The following is a 22,942-nucleotide window of genomic DNA, read 5'->3' as shown; positions in this document are numbered from 1 at the left end:
CTGGTCTACCACCTCTGCTGTACTATATACTCGTCTATGCACTTGGATCATTGACCTTTGGACATTTGGTATTCGACCCACCCCCAACCCCTCAGCTCTTATTTAGGAATCTTTAAATTATCTATTATAAATTACTTATTTATTCATACTAATGTCTGTCTGCCCCTCTAGACTGTAAGCTCACTATGGGCAGGAAACGTGTCTACTAATTCTTTCATATTATACTCTCCCACCCCCTCTCAGGGTCGCAACTGCAGAGTTTCCCCTACTCTACCAGTCACGGCTACAGGAGGGGGAGTCAAGCAGAGGCCTATCATTCATTCATTCAATTGTATTCCATTCCTAGCTTGGGCAGTAGCTAGTGAGTGGAAGCAATCTGCTACAAGTTGAAATTCACCCATGCTGGGCAACAGCGGCATGGGAGAGAGTCGTGGGCAGAGACCCGAGTTTACTGTGTGGAAAGCGGCAATGGTAAACCACTTCATATTTTTATCAAGAAAACTCTATGGATACACTACCAGAACGATTGCAGATGGAGGGGGGGGGAGGCATTCTGGGAGAGATGTGTCCATGGTGTCGCTATGGGTCAGAAGCAACTCGACAGCATAAGACAAGACAAGAATACTCTCCCAAGTGCTTAGCATAGTGCTCTGCATGTAGCAAGTGCTCCATAAATACTATTTATTGATTAGTATACTCTCAAGCACTTAATTCAAGCACTCTGCATGTAGCAAGTGGTCCATAAATATCATTGATTTATTGATCTTTTGTTAGCTGGACATGACCAGCTTTGCAAAAATGCACTGAGCACAGGTGTGACCCCTGCTTATGGGACATCACTACCTTCTAGCCCAAGGCCCCTTTGTCTGAGTCAAGCCCATGCTCTTTTGTATTTTGGAAAACCAGGCTCAGTTTCTCACTATTCACTATTTTACATTCAAAGTCAAGGGCCCCAAAGTAGAACTAGGGACCCCAAAATAGGAAAGCATAAGGGTCTAGTAGATAAAGTATGGACCTGGGAATCAGAGGACCAGGGTTCTAATTCTGGCTCTTTCACTTGTTTGCTGTGTGATCTTGGGCAAATCACTTAACTTCTCTGTGCCTCAGTTTCCTCAACTGCAAAATGTTCTCCCTCCTACTTAGACTGTGAGTGCCATGTGGGATAGATACTATATCTGGCCTGATTTACTTGTGTCTACTCCAGTCCTCAGAATATGCTTGACACATAGTAAGTGCTTAACAAGTACCAAAAAAAAGGTTTTAGCCTAGAGTGACCAGGGCAGGCCCATCTTTGAAAAGACTAGAAAACTCTGGCTCTGAACTAGCCATGTTTTGAAGAAAAAACTTTTTGTGTGGGGGCAAAGCACCACGTAAAGAGGACCACTGATTTCAGAGCCAGATTGAAAGATCCTTGTGGGCTGGGAATGTGTCTATCGGCTTTGTTTTATTATAGTCTCCCAAGCACTTAATTCAGTGCTCTGCACAAAGTGCTCAATAAATATGATTGACTGAATAATAATAACAACTGTGGCATTTGTTAAGTGCTTATACATACCAAGCACTCCAATTAAGTGCTGGGGAAGATACAAGATGATCAGGTCCCACATGGGACTCGTAGTCTAAAGTGGAGAGGGAACAGGGGGACCCCATTTTGCCGATCAGGGAACGGAGACACAGAGAAGTTAAGTGGCTTGCCCAAGATGACAAAACAGTGATGTGGTGGAGCCGGGATTAGGAGATAGGGCCTCTGACTCCCAGGCCCTTTGCTCTGTCCCTTAGGCCATGCTGCTTCTTCAATCCAGCTCCAAAGTCCTGACATCAAGGTTGCAGCTCTTTCAGCTCCCCAGTCTGGTTCTTCCTGCCTGCTGCTCTTCTGACAGTTTGACAGTTAAAACCCACAGATGCTCAGGGCTAGCTGATTTTCCCAGTGTGAACAGTGCTTTGCGCATAGTAAGTGCTTAACAAATACCATTATTATTATTATTATTATTATTATTATATGAGACAAAAACACCTAACTACCTCTCTGCTGAGGATTTTGTGACTTTCACATCTTGTACTTTGACCATTAATAATCCTGGGGAAAGTCCTACCACGTGCCAAGCACTATGGCAAGTACACTACAATCAAATCAGACACTTCCTTTCCCACATGGAGCTGATAGTCTAATCGGGTCATCAATCCCTATTTTCAGGTTAGGAAAATGAGAAGTGACTTGCCCTGGCCCACGCAACAGGCAAGTGGTGGATCGGGAGTAGAACCTAAGTCATCTGACTCTCAGTCCTGCGCTCTTCCCACTAGGCAGACTGCTTCTGCTTCAGCCACCCTCTGGGTGTCATGATTGCAGCATGAGAGAAGAGCTAAGATTTGGTCAACTCTTATGTTGGGCATCCTGAGGAGGATTCATTTTGTGTTACACTCCTCATTGTATAATTTAACCTCTCTCCTTTGGGCATTCATTTACCTTGGAGAATTTTGATCTTTCCTCTTGAAAAGGACTACATGAAGGGCAGAACCAGAGAGCATATTTTCATTGGTTTCGAGGGTCTGGGTGCCTAATTAATGTTCAACTAACAAAGTAACTTCCTAAACACTTATTTGATTTATTATTTCTTCCTTTATAAAAAATTAACTTTTCAGGTGAATATTTAAAAGCAACCAGTCTAGTTCATCACACTAACATTTGTTCATGGGAGGTTTTGAAGTGAAAAAAATAGAATTTCATCTTTATTAAGCATTCAATCACTTTGCCCCCTTCTATCTTACCTAACTGATTTCCCACTACCACCTAAAACACTCACTTCACTCCTCTAATACCAACTGTCTCACTGTACCTTGATCTCGTCTAATCTCAGCACCGACTGCTCACTCATGTCCTTCCTCTGGGCTGGAACTCCCACCCCCTTCTTATCTGACACACCACCACTTTCCACACCTTCAAAGGCTTATTAAAATCACATCTCCAAGAAGCCTTCCCTGACTGAGTCCTCATTTCCTCTACTCCTTCCTTTCGCATCACCCTTGACTTTGGATTTGTACCCATTATTCATCCCACCCTTGGCCCCAAAGCACTTACATACATATTGGTCATTAATTTTAATGTCTGTCTCTCCTTTTAGACTGTAAGCTCTTTGTGGGCAGGGAATATGTCTACCAACTGTGTTCTAGTGTACTTTCCCAAACATTTAGCACAGTGCTCAGCACACAGTAAGAACTCACTAAATACGATTGACTAATTGATTATTAAAAGTGGAAATTGAATAAATATTAACGCTTCCCAGGAAAATGAAGTTTGGAAAATTCCAATAGCTTGGGTAAATAATGGATTAAATATACAACCATTATGAGGGGATTATTTCTATTACTTCCCTAAACTGTTCATTCCTAAGCAACTTTCTTTCTTTCAGCCAGCATTAATAGTATTATCAATCGGCTCCCAATAGACATGGGATGTAATGATGTCCTGATCACATGACTATAAATCATTTATTCCGATCCAGAGTGAAAACACATATAATAATAATTAGATTATTTGTTAAGTGCTTACTATGTGCCAAGCACTGAACTAAGCTGTGGGGTAGATACAAGATCATCAGGTTGGATATGGTTCCTGTCCCAGATGGAGTACACAATCTAGGTAGGAGGGAGTAGGATTCAATCCCCACCTGACAGATGAGAAAACTGAAGCACAGAGAAATTAAGTGACTTGCCCAAGGTCACACCACATAGAAGTGGAAGAGCAGGGTTTAGAACCCATGTCCTCTGACTCCCAGGCCAGGGAGTCACTAGGTTCTGCTGCTTCCCTAATCCCAGAAATGCTAACCATCCAAACTGGGAATAGGATTTTAGTAGAAAATGTGTCAATTTTTGCACACTAAACTGAGTCTACTGCCTGAACCTAACCTGATTTGGGCCCAGAGGATTGCCTGTGACTCTAGGAATCAGAAGACCTGGGTTTCAGTCCCTCTTCCGCAAGTAGGGGCATGTCTACCGGGCTCTGCCAATGGGGAGGCAAGGTATCTGACTGAAGGACCATTTAGGGTGTTCTATGAGATAGGTAGGCCCAGCAGGAATCCTGAAAATGAAAATAATTGTGGAATTTCTTATGTACTTACTATATGCCTAACACTGTATCAAGCCCTGGGGTGGATACAAGATAATCAGGTTGGTGCCACTTGGGGCTCACGATCTAGGTAAGAGCTAGAAGAAGATAAAGTTAGTAAGAGGGAGAAACCCCATTTTACAGAGGAGGAAACTAAGGCACAAGCCATTTTCAGCCACTCCAGTAGTTTCTCCTGCTGGTAAACTCTATTTGGCTCTTTGAGCCTTTGAAGCATATCTTTTCTCTTGCACTACCAGATTAACATCAGCAATTGGATTCGTTGGGATACGAGGGTTGTTTTTATTTGCGTTTATTGTGAAAAGAGGGTTTGGTTACTCAATATTTGCCAGATTGAGGAACACCAGCAAAAGTTGAAACTAAAATATCATTGGCAGAAATGGGAAGGGAAAGAATCAGAATTTCTGAAGGACTGTAGAAGGTGGTTTTTGAGTATTTAGTTAGGTATAGGAAGGAAGAGGGAGAAGAGCAGAAATATGACCCAAGACTTTTCTTCAGAGAGGTCAAGTCCTTGTGGACTCCAAAGGAAGGACTATAAACTGTCCCTCCTTTTGAGCAGAGGAGGGCTCCCACTCGGGACCTTTGCAATTCCCGAAGTCCCAGGACTCCTTTGCAATTTGAATGAAGTTGTAGGGTTTTGGCTGTAAGACTGTGAAGTTGAGTGCAGTCCTCTGCATGCAGGAAGTACTCAGAATAATAATAATAGTAATAATGGCATTTGTTAAGTGCTTACTATGTGTCAAACACTGTTCTAAGAGCTGGGGTAGATACAAGCTAATCACGTCCCGCCTGGGGCTCACAGTCTTAATCCCCATTTTACAGATGAAGGAACTGAGGCACAGGACAGTTAAGTGACTTTCCTGAGGTCACAAAGCAGACAAGTGGTGGTGCCAGGAATAGAACCCAGGTTCTTCGGACTCTCAAACCCATGCTCTAACCATTTGGCCATGCTGCTTCCTGAACAGCACTTTGCATGCAGTAGGCACCCAGTTCAGTGCACTGCACTGCATACAGTAGGTGCCCAGTACAGTGTTCTACACACAGTAGGCATTGGGTAAATACTATTGACTGGTTGATTGGTTCATTCTGACAGTATCATTAGGGACTCATCTTTGGGTGCAGATTGAATTCTTCTGGAGGGAAAGAGATCCATACACCATGGAGGGCAAGACCCTTCCTCCAAGGGAGGGCAGGGAACTGAACAGCCATTGTGCTCCATCAGTCAAGGGCCCAGCTGGTCTCATGATCCTGGATAAATGGCATATTCATTAACTCAGCCTCATCCTCCTCTGGGGAAGATCATTTGACCAAACTCACTTACCAGAGAGTTTCCATGACTGCTGTACCCACTGAGTTTTTCAGGATTTCTTTTTCACGACCTTCTCGCTGGAGGGTTATTGAGCCCAGGGAAGGTGCATGGTTTCCTTTTGTTGACCTTTCCCTGGGGGTGAATGGAAAGGTCAATGAACCCAAAGGCCAGTGCCTAGAACTGTGAGGCCTCCAATTTCAGCATGGGTCATGTCTGCAGGGAATGTGTCATGGTTTTTTGGGTTTTGGGGTTTTTTTTTGTTGAAAATTGTGGTTTTATCTATGCTCTGAGCAAGGTTTGCCCATGGGGCTCACCCACGAGTTTGGAGAAAGTATTATGCAGACAGAGGGAAGGGGGTTCAGAAACACATCTGACCACTCAACCTTTCAGGGTCACCCTGGCAAACCTATCCCCAGCAACCCCTACTGATTGCCCCAGGGCATTATGGGCAGGAGCCCTTGGGGCACCTCCCAAGGGGTCTAAGCACCCTGCTAGAAGAGCAGGGTGGAAAGAGTGGAAAGTGCACACGCCAAGGAATCAGAGGACCTGGGTTCTGATCCAAGCCCTGCCACTTGCCTGCTGAGTGACCTTGGGCAAGTCACTAAACTTCTCTTTTCCTCAGTTTCCCTATCTGTAAAATGGGGGTTCAATACCTGTTCTCCCAACTACTTGGGAGAACTGCGGGCCTCACAGGGGACAGGTACCTGATTAACTTGTATCCCAGAGCTTAGACCAGTGCTTGGCACATAGTATTTGTTAAGTAGCAATAATAATTGTTATTATTGGGGTGAAAGTGAGGGCAGCTCAGGAGCCCCAGAATAATAGCTGTCAATCGGGGACCTCCTGGACTAATCAGGAACTTGTCTGCACAGACCCAAACTGTTGCCTGGAGGTTAGTCTGCATGGCTTTGGCCCCCAAATACCATTTGCAAACCCCTTTCTCATTGGATTGAAATGTTAGCTGTCAGTGGAACCTAGGGTGGTCAGTGATGGGACTTAAGGATATTGGCAGTCCCTCACCCACCCAGAAGCAACAGATGTGCATTATCTGTGTTATGTAATGGAAGAGAAACATAAGGTCACATAAAATAGTGTTTAATGGAAACTCTGCTGCTCCCTCCTTCCGCCCCCCCAGAGAAGCTTTGTGTTAGCGTGGCTCAGTGGAAAGAGCATGGGCTTTGGTAAATCCCAGCTCTGCCAACTGCCAGCTGTGTGACTTTGGGCAAGTTACTTCACTTCTCTGGGCCTCAGTTCCCTCATCTGTAAAATGGGGATGAAGACTGTGAGCACCCCGTGGGACAACCTGATCACCTTGTAACCTTCCCAGCGCTTAGAACAGTGTTTTGCACACAGCAAGCACTTAATAAATGCTATCATTATTATTATTATTATTTTCTTTCCCAGGTTTCTGATGACCCAGGATACCATCTTGGGAGCCGCGGCGGAGGGAGACTGGGCTCTGAAAATATAGGCATCCCATACTGGGTCCATCCTTGGCTGGGGTCAGATCGGCTGAAAACCTGACTGTCACCACAACATAAAACCAGAAGAATGGTCAGCATCATGTTTCTACTTTTAAGGGACCCATGGAGTCGGGGTTGTTTGACTAAAAGAGGCTGGGCTGGATTTCTCCCCATAATCCTGCACATTTTACTTCTACCTTCCCAAAAAGTTCAGGACAGACATTTCTGAAGGACAGACCAGCCAGGGGTCCAGCTGTGGGAAGCCCCTTTTCCTCAAACGCTTGGATAACAGTTCAGAAGCACCCAGACAACTGTCCAAGATGGGATTTCCCAACAAAGCCTGGCTCTGACCTCCGTACCTTTCAGGAAGGGCTGGGTTTGCATCTGAAGCCTTATCTTGATGAGGTCCACAGGGCCGCCAAGGCCCACTGAGATCAGCCCTGACACCATGCTGGCCAGAACCAGGTCCGACAGAGAACGGGCTTGGTTGGGCTCTCCGTAGCGGTGCTGACTGATGAATCTTTGGGTGTTGCTGAAGACACCAAATACTACTGAGTTATAGACAGCAATGCTGGCCAGGGGGAACGACATCCCTTTAAAGAATCCGGCAACCTAGCAGGGGAAGAAAGCAAGGGTTAAGGAACATCCGAAAAGCGGAATTGACAATGGGATCAAGCAACCCACCAATAGTATTTACTGAGCACTTATTCTGTGCAGACCACTGTACTAAGTGCATGGGACAGAACAGTAGAGTTAGAAGACCCAATCCCTGCTCTCAAGGAGCTTACAGTCCAGTGTACTGGGAGACAGTGTTGCTTAGTAGATAGACCACTGGACTTGGAGTTCAATCTAATAATTAATAATTGTGGTATTTGTTAAGTGCTTATCATGTACCAGGCACTGTACTAAGCGATGGGGTAGAAACAAGGTAATCAGGTTAGACACAGTCCCTGTCCCACATGGGGCTCACAGTCTTAAGCCCCATTTTACAGGTGAGGGAACTGAGGCACAATGAAGTGAACTAACTTGCCCAAGGTCATAGAGGAGACAAGTGGTGGAGCCGGGATGAGAATCCAGCTCCTTCTGACTCCCAGGTCTGTGCTCTATCCAGTAAGCCATGCTGCTTCTCTGACAATCAATCAACCAATGGTATTTACTGAGTGCTTATTTTGTGCACAGGACTGTAGTAAGCCCTTGGGAGAGTACAATACAATAGAGACGGTAGACACAATCCCTGCCCTCAAGGATCCTACAATCTAATTGTAGGAATTTATAGTCTAAAGATAAGCAAAGTATAAGCATGGGTTTCCTAAGGGAATTGCAGATTTTGTACAGAATTAACCCCAGGGGAAAAAAAAACTGTTTGTTACAGTTTTAAATGACCAAACTTTATAGATAACCACATCCCAAAATAAATCAATGGTATTTACTGAGTGCTTATTGTGTGCAGAGCACTGTACTAAGTGCCTGGGAAAGTCCAATATAATAAAGTTGGAAGTAGCGACCCCTGCCCACAAGGAGCAAAAACATGCCACTGACCTGCTCTATGATGCTGGACAAGTCTAAACTATCTAGGCCTCAGTTTCCAATCTGTTCAATAGGGATGAGAGAAGGTATTTTCCTTCTTAGACTGTGAGCCCTGTGTAGCACAGGGGGCATCTGATCTGATTACCTTGCATCTATCCCAGTCCTTGGCATATAGTAGGTCCTCAATAACTTCCACAACTAACAGCCACTGTACCTATCTGGCAAAGCTGAAAACCCCTCACTTGTAGAAGAGCTCATTTTGCTTGTAAATTATAATCTCTCTCTCCAATGAGCACAAAGGCTAAGCCACCTCTTGTCCAGAGAAAGTATTGATGGCCTGGGTCTGACATCTTCACTTCTCCCTCAGCCCAGTCTCTACTCCCTGGATCACTATGAGTAAAGTAGTCATATCAAAAACAATTTCCTCAGAGGAAGAAATGGCTCATGCTGCTTGAAGAGATAAGAAGGCCCAGTTCACTAAGATGTTATTCCACTGGTCTACTACTCCACTGTTAACAACTGCAAGAGATCAGGCAAGGTAAGTGCTTAGCAAATACCATTTAAAAAATATTTTGTTGGATTGGTAGATTGTAATCCTTTATTAAAAGTGGAATTTATTAAGAGTTTAATAGGCACCAACACAAGGTATTTAATGTTCAAGTAGATACATGATAATCAGTTCAGATTCAATCCCTGTCCCACGGGGTTCCCAATCTAAGTGGGAGAGAGAACAGGGATCTGATCCCCACTTTACAGGGTGAGGAAAGTGAACCCTATAGAGTGACTTCCCCAAGGTCACCCAGAAAGCCAGTGGCACAGCTGGAATTAGAACCCAGGTCTTCTGACTCCTGGTCTTCATGGTATTTCCAGTAGGGGGCGCTGCTGTTAAATTAATGTTGCCTTTGGTTATGTGATAGGGCCCAGTGAGATAAAAACATCAATCAATCAATCAATCGTATTTATTGAGCGTTTACTGTGTGCAGAGCACTGTACTAAGCGCTTGGGAAGTACAAGTTGGCAACATATAGAGACAGTCCCTACCCAACAGTGGGCTCACAGTCTAGAAGGGGGAGACAGAGAACAAAACAAAACATATTAACAAAACAAAATAAATAGAATAGATATGTACAAGTAAAATAAATAAATAGAGTAATAAATACATAAAAACATGGGGGTGAACCGGGAAAAGACCAACAGTCGATCAATCAGTGGTATTTACTGGGCTCTTACTATGTGCAGAGCACTATAGTAAGCACTTGGGAGAGTACAGAAAGCAAACTTGAAAACTTAAAAAATATTTATTACTTATGCCCTTCATTTTTAAAGATAATACTACTAAAAAGGAAACTTAAAATTGTCCAACTTTCCTTTCTGATTTGGCTGGCCTGGGAATCTGTGTTTGTGCAAGACACTTCGAATATTTTTTACAGAGGCAGAAGCTTGAGTTCTCCTTCGGTCAAGATTTGGGAACGAGTGGAAGGTGAGCAGGCCTAGAAAAAAAGACGGGGTAGGGCTTTGGGAAATTAGAAGCAGCATGGCTTAATGGAAAGAGCATAGGCCTGGGAGTCAGCGGACCTGGGTTTTAATCGTGGCTCGGCCAATTTTTTGCTGTGTGACCTTGGGCAATTCACTTAACTTCTCTGTGCCTCAGTTCTCCTGTTCTCCCTCCTACTTAGACTGTGAGTCCAATGTGGGACACGGATTGTGTCCAACCTAATTAACTTGTATCTACTCCAGTGCTTAGAACAATATTTGACAAAGTAAGTCTTAGCAAATACCATAAAAAAGGTGAGAGGAGCCAACGCAAATCTGGATATAAGGATTATTACCATAAGGACAGAATGTCCTCTGTGAGCTGTACAGATCTTATATTCCTATCACACCCGCTTCCTAGAGACCCATGTAAGGATAGAAAAATTGTTTTAGGAAACCTCAAGGCTCCGATCTCTTGATGTATCTCAGGCAGAAATGAAATGTCCATAAAGCAATATTGGTTCCTGGTCTCTATGAAATAAAGTCCTGTGTTGGAAAAGGCAGACAACAAATCCTTATCTTTTGTTTCGTGATTCCTTCTGGTGACCCATTTACCTAGGAAATGCCTGGTCTTGAAGAATTCAACTATGACAGTCCTCAGAATGCATCTTTGCTAAACTGGCAAATATGGAGAGAAAAAAAGGCTGAATTAACAACAGCTTTTCTTTGAAGTGCGGAGTTTTACTTTTCAAACAAAATCTATAGCCCTGTTTTATACAAAGCCCAATAAAAATGGAAAGATTTAAAACAATATATTTTCAGATTTTTGGCTTAGAGGAAGTCAAAACTGAAGGATAGAGATTTCAGAGGTCTAGGACATTTTCAACAGAGGTTATTTTGGGACAACTCTGCTGAGCATATGAATTTTACATGCAAAAGTACTGAACTCTCCTCATCACCTGTATCTCTCATACAGTTATTATTAAGGTCCTGTGACAAGGACGGTAAAAAAGGCGCCATAGCAAAACAGCCAGATGTTGAGTGTAACAAGCTGTGCATTGGCTTAAATGGTGGGCTCCTGTTAGCCAGCCAGTGCTATGTACTGAGCACCCTATTGAGTACAATGTGACTGGGAGAGTGCCACAGAAACAAGGCATATATTCCAATCAGTCAATTTATTGAACACTTACTGAGAGCAATACATTGTACTAGGGGCTTGGGAAAAGTACAGAGAAGCAGCATGGCTTAGTGGAAAGAGCAAGAGCTGTGGGAGGTAGTGAGTTCTAATCCTGCCTCTGCCACTTGTCAGCTGGGTGACTTTCGACTAGTCACTTAACTTCTCTGTGCCTCAGTTACCTCATCTGTAAAATGGGGATTAAGACTGTGAGCCCCACGTGGGACAATCTGTATCTACCCCAGCACTTAGAAGGGTGCCTGGCACATAGTAAGCACTTAACAAATACCATCATTATCATTACAACAGAAGCAAGGCACACATTCCCTGCCCTCAAGGAGGTTTCAGTTTAAGGGGAGAGCTCACAAGCTTCTACAGAATTTTGAGAATGAGAAGTGAAACTGAAAATAGTGCCAGGTCAGAGTGTCTCAGGACTCCACCCTTGCGGGCACAGTTGCAAATCTTTTGAACCATCCTCCACCCAGCCACATAAATCAAATTCAATTTTGAGAGTTTCATGTTGGAATTTAGAGAGTCCTTCTAATGTGCTGGAAAAAAATACTGATTGACGTTCCTTCCATTAAAGAGTAGCACTGGTAGACTCTCTACCTCTCCATGAATCTCTAGGAAATGGATTCAATAGAAAGATAAGACCACCCACCTGTGTAACACCAAACATTCAATTAAAAGTTCTCTGAGGACAGGGAAATGTCTCTTGCTTCTCCTGTACTCTCCCAAGCACTTATCATCATGTTCTACCCTCAGAAGGTGCTCAGTAAATATCACCGATGAACGCCAGACCCATGGTCCACTCAGTCTAGGATTCTGCCTCCAACAGGGACACCTGGATGATTGTGGAGGAACCAAAGCTGGCTACCATTTGTGGTATCATGTGGTTCCTGGCTTCTGGGGGATTTTTTTAGGACCTTAATGGCCCCTTTTCTGAGGTCATGGGAAGAATGGCTTCTCTGAGATTAGCTCTGGGAGCTGGCTGAGAAAGAGAAGGCTTGGGGCCCCTTTTTCATGGAGCATTGATTTAATTTCTTATACTGCACAAAATACCCTAGCCCCAGGAATACAGGCTTGTCCATGGTCACAGGAATGAACTGATTTTTAGAATTTTGGCTCTGTGTTTCTTCCAGAGTCCTGTTCAGAAGAATGTTGTAGCTCCATTTCCTGTTTGACAAACAGGAACCCCAAATCAAGAGTCAGCTGAAGACCATGGTTCCAGATGGTCTTCTGAAGTCAGTTCCATTTAGAGCCATGATCATCCACATCCACACTCTGCAGTCTCCCCCTCAGAGTAATGATTTTTCTAAAGGAATGATTTTTCTCAAGAAACTCCAGTGGTTGGCCATCCACCTCCATATAAAAAAAAAAACCTTCTCACCATTGACTTTAAAGCACTCAATCACCTTGCCCCTTCTTACCTCACCTTGCTACTCTCCTACTACAACCCAGCCCACATACTTCGTTCCTCTAATGCTAACCTTCTCACTGTACCTCAATCTCATCTAACTTGCCACCGACCTCTCGCCCATGTCCTGCCTCTGGCACGAAATGCCTTCCCTCCTCATATCTGACAGACAATTACTCTCCCTGCCTTCACAGCCTTACTGAAGGCACATCTCCTCCAAGAGACCTTCCCTGACTAAGCCCTCCTTTCCTCTTCTCCCACTCCCTTCTGCATCACCCTGTCTTGCTCCTTTTATTCATCTCCCCCTGCCAGGCCCACAGCACTTAAGTACATATCTGTAATTTACTTATTTATATTAATGTCTGTCTCCCCCTCTAGACCGTAAGCTCATGGTGGGCAGGGAATGTGTCTGTTTATTGGTATATTGTACTCTCTCAAGTATTTAGTAGAGTGCTCTGCACACAGTAAGTACTCAATAAATATGATTGACTAACTGACTGACCCAAGTGTGCCTTGAGTGGAATACCCCACACCAGTTTTGGCCAGTAGAAACCAATGATGTACTTACACTTTCATTTTTGTACACTGTGAGAATGCAGTTCAAGGTATTTCCATATCCCAGTCCAGCTTGCAAGCGAGTCTGTCAAAAGATCGGTGGATGGTGAGAATATGCCTCCACAATGGGCTTACAAAGGAGAGTTTGAGTCTGAGGATCCGTTTGATTGTTTTAAAGACTCCAAACTATGAATCGCAATGGCAGCCTCATCAAGGATGAGAAGGCAAAATTGAGACCTCTAGAACAGCTTTGGTGGTCTGGGAGGAAGACGTAGAGGAAGGCAGGGCATCCTTTAACATTCAACAGAGTAACTGACCACAAAACTTACCCAACAGTGAACTGACTTTCTATTGGACAAGAATCTGGGGATGGGTGATGGCCAAAGGACCCTTTAGAATCATTCAACCAAACAGAACCAGTGAGAGACAACATGGCCTAGCGAATACAGCACAGGACTGGCAGTCAGAAGATCCAGGGTTCTAATTCCAGCTCCACCACTTGCTTGCTGCACATCCTTGGGCAATTAACTTCTCTGTGCCTCGTAAAATAGGGATTAAGGCCATGAGCCCCATGTAGGACTTCATCTGTGTCCAACCTGATTAGCTCATATCCACCTCAGCGCTTAGTAAAGTGCCTGGCACATAGCAAGTACTTAACAAATACCAAAAAAAACCCAAAACAAACAAAAAAAAAAAACCAACAAAAAAGCCACTGCCACTCAAAACCCGACAAAGTAAAATACTGAAACTCTTTTCTGGTTTTCAGGGAACATATCTTCTATTTTGCAGATAAGGAAATTGTGGCACAGAGAAGTTAAATGAGCTACCCAAAGTCAATTAGCTGGCAAGTGGAGGAGCTAGAATTAGAACCCACATCTCCTAACCCTGAGTCCCGTGCTTTTTCTAGTAGGTCACACTAACTTTTCTGATTGGAACCCAAATAATCAGCCTTTTAAAACATTTTCCCAGAGAGCCAAGCATCACCACTACCCATTCTCAACCAGAAAGTTTACCAGTCAAAGCCTTAGATAGTGGGTTGCTCACTTTGTAGCTATAAAGTCCCTCCTCTCACTGTCCTTGTAACACAGCCACTTACCTGAAGGCAGGGGAATGGGCTGGATGAACTCTTGATATTCACCCACTCTAAACTTCCCTCCAGGTTCCACAATCCACCTTGTTTAGGTGGCTTCTACTCCCTGTAGAAATGCCCCTCTTTTAGTACTAGAGAATTCCCAATTTCAATTCTTGGAATAAGAAATGATTCCTCCTCCCCACAAATAGTAAGTTACTCTCTTGCCCATTAAGTTTTCTACCCCCTCAGGATATTTTGCTAGAAGCCCCTGGAGCTGGAAGTGAAACTAGAGAACACAGATGTGATCTATATTCCAACTTTCATATGAACCAGCAGGGCTAAGCCAATGGAAACTGAGCCAGATTGGATGGACATGGGGCTTGGGGACATTTTCCAAACTTGGGGAACTCATGAACATTCTTTTAATGATCTGTGATGGGAGAAAACCCTATTAATCAATCAATCAATCAATCGTATTTATTGAGCGCTTACTATGTGCAGAGCACTGTACTAAGCGCTTGGGAAGTACAAATTGGCATCACATAGAGACAGTCCCTGCCCAACAGTGGGCTCACAGTCTAAAAGGGGGAGACAGAGAACAGAACCAAACATACCAACAAGATAAAATAAGTAGGCTAGAAATGTACAAGTAAAATAAATAAATAAATAAATAAATAGAGTAATAAATATGTACAACCATATATACATATATACAGGTGCTGTGGGGAAGGGAAGGAGGTAAGATGGGGGGATGGAGAGGGGGACGAGGGGGACAGGAAAGAAGGGGCTCAGTCTGGGAAGGCCTCCTGGAGGAGGTGAGCTCTCAGCAGGGCCTTGAAGGGAGGAAGAGAGCTAGCTTGGCGGATGGGCAGAGGGAGGGCATTCCAGGCCCGGGGGATGACGTGGGCCGGGGGTCGATGGCGGGACAGGCGAGAGCGAGGTCATCTTGCAGGAGCTGGCAGCCCCATTCCCTGTTCCCTGAATGGCCACATCTGTCAGCACAACCCAGAACCGGGTTTTTGCTCTTCCATGTAGCAACCTGGCTGCTTCAATTGCTGCAGTGCAGGAAATGGGACAAGTGGAATGAGTATCCCTTGTTGCCTTCCAAAATACCTGCCAGCAGGATTGGCGTTACTAAGATGCACACTGAGAGCCATAGCCAGGGAACACTCCTGCAATCAATCAATCATACTTATTGATTTGACATGTTTTGTTTTGTTGTCTCTCTCCCCCTTCTAGACTGTGAGCCCACTGTTGGGTAGGGACCATCTCTATATGTTGCCAACTTGTACTTCCCAAGCGCTTAGTACAGTGCTGTGCACACGGTAAGTGCTCAATAAATATGATTGCATGAATGAATGAATTGAGCACTTACCATGTGCAGAGCACTGTACAAAGTACTGTGGAGAGTACAATATAATAGAGTTGATAGACATGTTCCCTGCCCACAGGAATTTACAGTCTAGAGGGTTGCACTCTCCACCTACAGCCCACCTCCCATTCCCGGATTCTACCTTCCCCCACAAGCCCTGAATATCTGACTACCACTCGCCTGGGAGGCCTTTAGAGAGCAAACTGGGTATTTAGCTAGGTGTCCCTGGGCTGATCTGATCTTATGCAACAATTCACCACCTCAGAACCTCCCAGGTGTGCACGGGGCCTGCAGGGGTTTGGCTGGATCAGACAAGGTTCTCAGGAAAACTTCCCAAGGCACTGAACTGTGACATATGTCACCTATGTGAGATGTATATAGGTCCACTATGTGTCCATCTTGCTGCCATTGAGGGCAAGGCTCATAGTAAGCCATTGAGGCACAAAGATGCCATCAAAGCTGCCTTTGAGGGCAAGGAGTGGGGCTTCTACTTTTATTTTATGCACATAGTACTATGCTCTGCAAACAGAGGTGTCCAATAGAGTACTCTGCTGAAAGTAGGCTCCCAGCCTAAAATTCTATACAAAGTAAGTGCCCAGTATAGCACTCTACACCCAGTGGACACCCAACAGAGTTCTCTGCACACAGTAGTGGCCCAATATACCATTCTGAACACAGTACATGCCCAATATAGTGTTCTACATACAGCAGGTGCCCAATATAGCACTTTGCACACAATAGGGGCTTGCTAGTGATGGGTGAAAGCATGGTGAATCCCTTGAAGAAACCCGAAGATTTGGGAAGAGTACAGCAACCAGTTGCAGTATAGTTTCCTAACCGCAAATGCAGTTAGAAATTAGATCCTCTAAGATAACAGGTGCATGGGCTGGGTGAGCTGCCAGAGCAGAAATCTAGGCTGCATGTGTAACCAGTCTTGGACTGGCATGCCAAGGATGCTGGCGCACTCAAGAAACAGCACTCCAGCAGGGAGGGGCCGGTTCCAAAGGCCAAAGGTGAGCAGACCTCCACATGGGCAAAAAATCAATCCGAATGGGTATTCGAACCAGAAATTAAACAGTAACCCCAATTAGCTAGGTGGTGGTGTGCAAAGAAAGGCCTCTGATGGCAGTTCAGTTCAGTAGATGCTCAGCACAGTAACTTTCTATCGTATTTATTGAGAGCTTACGGTGTGCAGAGCACTGTACTAAGTGCTTGGGAAGTACAAGTTGGCAACATATAGAGATGGTCCCTACCCAACAACAGGCTCACAGTCTAGAAGGTGGAGACAGACAACAAAATAAAACATGGACAGGTGTCAAGTTGTCAGAACAAATAGAATTAAAGAGAACTTGCTCACCTCATCAGTGGTTAGTACCAGGCACTGCACACAGTACATGGTTGATAAAAACTGATGATTTACAATACAGCCAAATTATGTTCTTTGAAAATTTGTTTGCCTTGTGAATGATATGTTGTGGAGTTTACTTTCCCCTAGACTTACATGTTATAAATTAGGATCCATTTCAGAACCTCTGAAAAAGCAATACAAAGTTCTTTCACATGCTATATTCTGTAATAACAAATTTCACTAACAATTTTTAATCTTTGTTAAAGTAATTCCAAGCATGACATCCTAATATTACATAAATGAAGACCTATAGTATGATTAAGAGTCTTTGCTAGAGGCTGCTGTAATAGAAGCTTGTTGGGTTGACAGTCATCGTGGTTTTTCAACTTCAGTAAACAGTGTTTCCAATTTAGGTTGAATTAAGCAGGGTTCCCTTTTTTTCCTGAAGCAATTTACAGCCTGTAAACACCTTCCAAACACTTCTAGGCACCTTTGAACTCCTTTCTCCATTAGGGTCTTCACCTCCAATCATATTTTAACATTTACCTGCTTTTTTGAAATTGCTACAAGACTTTTTCATCCCAAGATTGTAGCCAGTGAACACTTCTTACATGATGTGATACCCATAATGATGCACTGGATTGTCAAAGTTTGACTAGGTCCATGTCGGGCAACAAGTCCTCTGAGTGAGGAACAGTGAACTCATTCACATCTACATCATGAATGTCTAAGTGGCCTCCCCATTCAATAGTTTCTTGGCTTCTCTGCTCAGGATTCTCTTGGATAATCAATCAATGGTATTTAATGAGTGTTTACTGTGTGCAGAGCATTGTCCTTTGCACTTGGGAGCAAACAATAGAACTGAGTTGGTAGACACATTCCCTGTCTGCAAGGATCTCACAGTCTAGAGAACAGGTAGGGAGTGGGAGGTGAAGGATTTGCTTATCTGAAGGATGGTGTCATTCATTCATTCATTCATTCATTCAATCGCATTTATTAAGTGCTTACTGTGTGCAGGGCACTGTATTAAGCTCTTGGGAAAGTACAATACAACAATAAATGGTGACATTCCCTGCCAACAATGAGTTCACAGTCTGGGGGGGTGGGGGCAGACCTCAATACAAATAAATAAAATTACAGATATATACATAAGTGCTGTAGGGGTGGGAGGGCTACTCCGGCCACCTGTGCTTCTGACCCCATTCCCTCTCATCTTATGAAATCTCTCGCTCCATCCCTTCTTCCCTCCTTAACTTCCATCTTCAACCGCTCACTCTCCACTGGTTCCTTCCCCTCTGCCTTCAAACATGCCCATGTCTCTCCCATCCTAAAAAAACCCTCTCTTGACCCCACCTCACCTTCTAGTTATCGTCCCATATCCCTCCTACCATTCCTTTCCAAACTCCTTGAACGAGTTGTCTACACGCGCTGCCTAGAATTCCTCAACAACAACTCTCTCCTCGACCCCCTCCAGTCTGGCTTCCGTCCCCTTCATTCCACGGAAACTGCGCTCTCAAAGGTCACCAATGACCTCCTGCTTGCCAAATCCAACGGCTCATACTCTGTCCTAATCCTCCTCGACCTCTCAGCTGCCTTTGACACTGTGGACCACCCCCTTCTCCTCAACACGTTATCTGACCTTGGCTTCACAGACTCCGTCCTCTCCTGGTTCTCCTCTTATCTCTCCGGTCGTTCTTTCTCAGTCTCTTTTGCAGGCTCCTCCTCCCCCTCCCATCCTCTTACTGTGGGAGTTCCCCAAGGTTCAGTGCTTGGTCCCCTTCTGTTCTCAATCTACACTCACTCCCTTGGTGACCTCATTCGCTCCCACGGCTTCAACTATCACCTCTACGCTGATGACACCCAGATCTACATCTCTGCCCCTGCTCTCTCCCCCTCCCTCCAGGCTCGCATCTCCTCCTGCCTTCAGGACATCTCCATCTGGATGTCCGCCCGCCACCTAAAGCTCAACATGTCGAAGACTGAGCTCCTTGTCTTCCCTCCCAAACCTTGTCCTCTCCCTGACTTTCCCATCTCTGTTGACGGCACTACCATCCTTCCCGTCTCACAAGCCCGCAACCTTGGTGTCATCCTCGACTCCGCTCTCTCATTCACCCCTCACATCCAAGCCGTCACCAAAACCTGCCGGTCTCAGCTCCGCAACATTGCCAAGATCCGCCCTTTCCTCTCCATCCAAACCGCTACCCTGCTAATTCAAGCTCTCATCCTATCCCGTCTGGACTACTGCACTAGCCTTCTCTCTGATCTCCCATCCTCGTGTCTCTCTCCACTTCAATCCATACTTCATGCTGCTGCCCGGATTATCTTTGTCCAGAAACGCTCTGGACATATCACTCCCCTCCTCAAAAACCTCCAATGGCTACCGATCAATCTGCGCATCAGGCAGAAACTCCTCACCCTGGGCTTCAAGGCTCTCCATCACCTCGCCCCCTCCTACCTCACCTCCCTTCTCTCCTTCTACTGCCCAGCCCGCACCCTCCGCTCCTCCACCACTAATCTCCTCACTGTACCTCGCTCTCGCCTGTCCCGCCATCGACCCCCGGCCCACGTCATCCCCCGGGCCTGGAATGCCCTCCCTCTGCCCATCCGCCAAGCTAGCTCTCTTCCTCCCTTCAAGGCCCTCCTGAGAGCTCACCTCCTCCAGGAGGCCTTCCCAGATTGAGCCCCTTCTTTCCTCTCCCCCTCGTCCCCCTCTCCATCCCCCCGCCTTACCGCCTTCCCCTCCCCACAGCACCTGTATATATGTATATATGGTTGTACATATTTATTACTCTGTTTATTTATTTATTTATTTATTTTACTTGTACATTTCTATCCTACTTATTTTATTTTGTTGGTATGTTTGGTTCTGTTCTCTGTCTCCCCCTTTTAGACTGTGAGCCCACTATCGGGTAGGGACTGTCTCTATGTGATGCCAATTTGTACTTCCCAAGCGCTTAGTACAGTGCTCTGCACATAGTAAGCGCTCAATAAATACGATTGATTGATTGATTGATTGATTGATTGATTGAGGGAGGGAAAGAACAAAGGGAGAAGTTCAGAGCAACGCAGAACAGAGAGGGAGATGAGGAAAATGGGGGCTTAGTCTGGGAAGGCCTTTTGGAGGAGTTGTGCCTTCAATAATGCTTGGAGGAGGGGAAGAGTAATTGTCTGTCAAATTTGAGGAGGGAAGGCATTCCAAGACAAAGGCAGGATGTGAGCCAGGGGTGAGCGGCAAGACAGGGGAGATCGGGGCATAGTGAGAAGGTAGCACTAGAGGAGCAAAATATGTGGGTTGGGTTGTAGGAGAAGAGAAGGGAGGTGAGGTAGGAGGGGGCAAGGTGATGGAGTGCTTCAAAATCAATGGTGAGGAGTTTTTGTTTGATACGGAGGTGGATGGGCAAACTCTGGAGATTTTTGAGGAGGGGGCTGATATGTCCTGAACATTTTTGTAGAAAGACGATCTGGGCAGCTGAGTGAAGTATGAACTGGAGTGAGAAGAGGCAAGAGGTTGGGAGGTCAGCAAGGAGGCTGATGCAGTAATCCAGGCGGGATAGGATGAGTGATTACAATAACATGGTAGCAGTTTGGATGGAGAGGAAAAGGTGGATTTTAGCGATATTGTAATAATAATGGTATTTGTTAAGTGCTTACTAGGTGCCGAACACTGTTCTAAGCACTGGGGTAGATACAAGGTAAGCAGATTCTCCCATGTGGGGCTCACAGTCTTAATCCCCATTTTACAGATGAGGTAACTGAGGCACAGAGAAGCTAAGTGACATGCCCAAAGTCACACAGCTACTTTCCAAGTGCTTAGTATAGTGCTCTGCACACAGTAAGTGCTCAATAAATACAATTGCATGAATGAAGTTGCGGAGCCACAATTAGAACCCACGACGTCTGACTCCCAAGCCCGTGCTCTTTCCGCTAATGGACTGAATATGTGGGTTGAATGAGAGAGAGGGGACAAGAATAACACCAAGGTTACGGGCTTGTGAGAGGGGAAGGATGGTGGTGCCGTCTACAGTGATGGGAAAGTCAGAACGAGGACAAGATTTGTGTGGGAAGATAAGGAGCTCTGTTTTGGACATGTTAAGTACATATTTATTATTCTATTTATTTTACTAATGATGTGTATATATCTATAATTCTATTTATCTCTTTTGATGCTATTGATGCCTACCTAGTTGTTTTGTTGTCTGTCTCCTCCTTCTAGACTGTGAGCCTGTTGTTGGGTAGGGATTGTCTCTGGTGCCGAATTGTACTTTCCAAGCACTTAGTACAGCGCTCTGCACTCAGTGAGCACTCAATAAATACGACTGAATAAATAAATGAATGAATGAACCTAACAACACAGCCAGTATCCCCCAGGATATGGTTATAACCATGGGATAGCTGACCCTATGGTGTGGGCTATTGTAACCATGAAGGTGGCTGGATCCCAAGATATGGATTGTAACTATGTGGCAGCTATAACCTAGGGTAAATGCCTGTTCAGAAAGGCACTACCAGAAGCAGTATAAATGGAGGCAGGGTGACACAAACCAACTTCGCACCCACACCCTGACTCTAACCTGGAACACCATCCCTCCTCCTATACAGCAATGACTCTGCCCCCTTTCAAAGCCTTATTGAAGGCACATCTCCTCCAGGAGGCCTTCCCTGACTAAGCCTTCCTTTCCTTTTCTCCCTCTCCCTTCTGCATCACCTGACCTGTTACCTTTATTCATTCCTCCCCCTCCCAGCCCCACTGCACTTACGTTCAAATCTGTAATTTGTTTATTCACATTAATGCCTGTCTCCCCTACTCTAGACTGTAAGCTCATTGTGGGCAGGTAATGTGCCTGTTTATTGTTACATTATACTTTCCAAGAGCTTAGTACGGTGCTCTGTACACAGTAAGCGCTCAATAAATACGATTGAATGAATGAATATTGTACTCTCCCAGGTGCTTAGTACAGTAATCTGTACACAGTAGGCACTCAATAAATATGATTGATTGCCTGACTGACTGACCAACCCAGGCCCCTTTACAGTGTAAGTACCATAGGGGCAGGGAACATGTCACTTTGTTTTCCTGTACTTCCCTAGACCTTAGTGCAATGCCCCACACCAACTGGTGCTCAATAAATGCTGCTGCCATTACTATTACTATTACTACTGTGATTGGTGCCCTGGACCCTGATTTCTGAGCCTCTTCGTTTGCATCCCATTTCACAATTTTTCCTTTTCAATTGAACTTGCTCACAATGTGAATGCTTTCCCTTGATAATTTTTCATCATACTGAATTACCCTGATTAAGAGTTAAGTACAGGGAATGCTCTTAGTATATACGGTGCTCTACACACAATAAGTACTCAATAAATACCACGATTGATCCTGATAGTTCAAAAACAGTTCTGTGAAGCTCCTGTAGTGGGCTGTGTCTCAGGGAAGTGTATTATATAGCAACCCAACATTCGAACTTTTAACTGTAAAGATTTTTAGATGTTGGATAATAGTAATCATTGTGGTATTTGTTATAAATCCTGGGGTAGATACAATATAATCAGGTCAAACGCAACCCCTGTCTCACATGAGGCTCACAGTCTAAGTTGCTGGTTGAATTTAGTCTTCAAAGATGCCCATTTTTCCCGGTCCTGGACACTAAAAAGTTTCAATCCCAGCCTGGGATGCCTGAAGGCTCCCCCAGTGCAGCTTGCAGTCTGAGAAGCAGGGTGATTTGCACTTTTGCTCTGACTGGTCCAGCTTGAAAAGGTCACAAAGCTCCTTACTTGGTATTCCTCTAGCATCTCCCCCAGCCAATAGGACCAAGGCATCTGCTTGACAGTCACCATTGGCAACATGGATAAATGTGTCTGCCCTTTGTCTGGCCAGAGAGAAAAACACTTCAGTGGCACCACAGCCATCTCTGCACCCTTCAGAGACCCCAAGGACATATAACCTGAACTTCCTTGATTGTCTTTCCTTGCTAAGGAAGGACAAATTTGGCTCAAACCAACAGGTAGAACAGGCACTTTAAAACTACGTTCCTAAACGTTTTCTCTGATCCCCTGGTTTGGCTCAGACTTGCTACTCTGTGCTCGCTGCAAAAACTCCTGCCTCAGACTGAGC

General features: G+C 44.9%; 1 protein-coding gene across 4 annotated transcripts in view; it reads right to left on the bottom strand.

The window, feature by feature from the left end:
* The window catches only part of SLC25A48 (solute carrier family 25 member 48), a 54,559-nt gene that overhangs the window by 20,389 nt on the left and 11,228 nt on the right, over window positions 1–22,942 (bottom strand). For all 4 annotated transcript variants that reach the window (XM_038740574.1, XM_038740575.1, XM_038740572.1 and 1 more), the window contains exons 3-4: window positions 13,052–13,123; window positions 7,252–7,504 (exon numbers count right to left, since the gene is read on the bottom strand). In XM_038740574.1, the coding sequence (XP_038596502.1) occupies window positions 7,252–7,504; window positions 13,052–13,123 (325 nt within the window). The remainder of the gene's footprint in view (window positions 1–7,251; window positions 7,505–13,051; window positions 13,124–22,942) is intronic.

This window comes from Tachyglossus aculeatus, chromosome X1 (genome assembly GCF_015852505.1).
Source record: "Tachyglossus aculeatus isolate mTacAcu1 chromosome X1, mTacAcu1.pri, whole genome shotgun sequence".
Lineage (NCBI taxonomy): Eukaryota > Metazoa > Chordata > Mammalia > Monotremata > Tachyglossidae > Tachyglossus > Tachyglossus aculeatus.
This window is presented reverse-complemented; position numbering and strand designations above follow the sequence as displayed.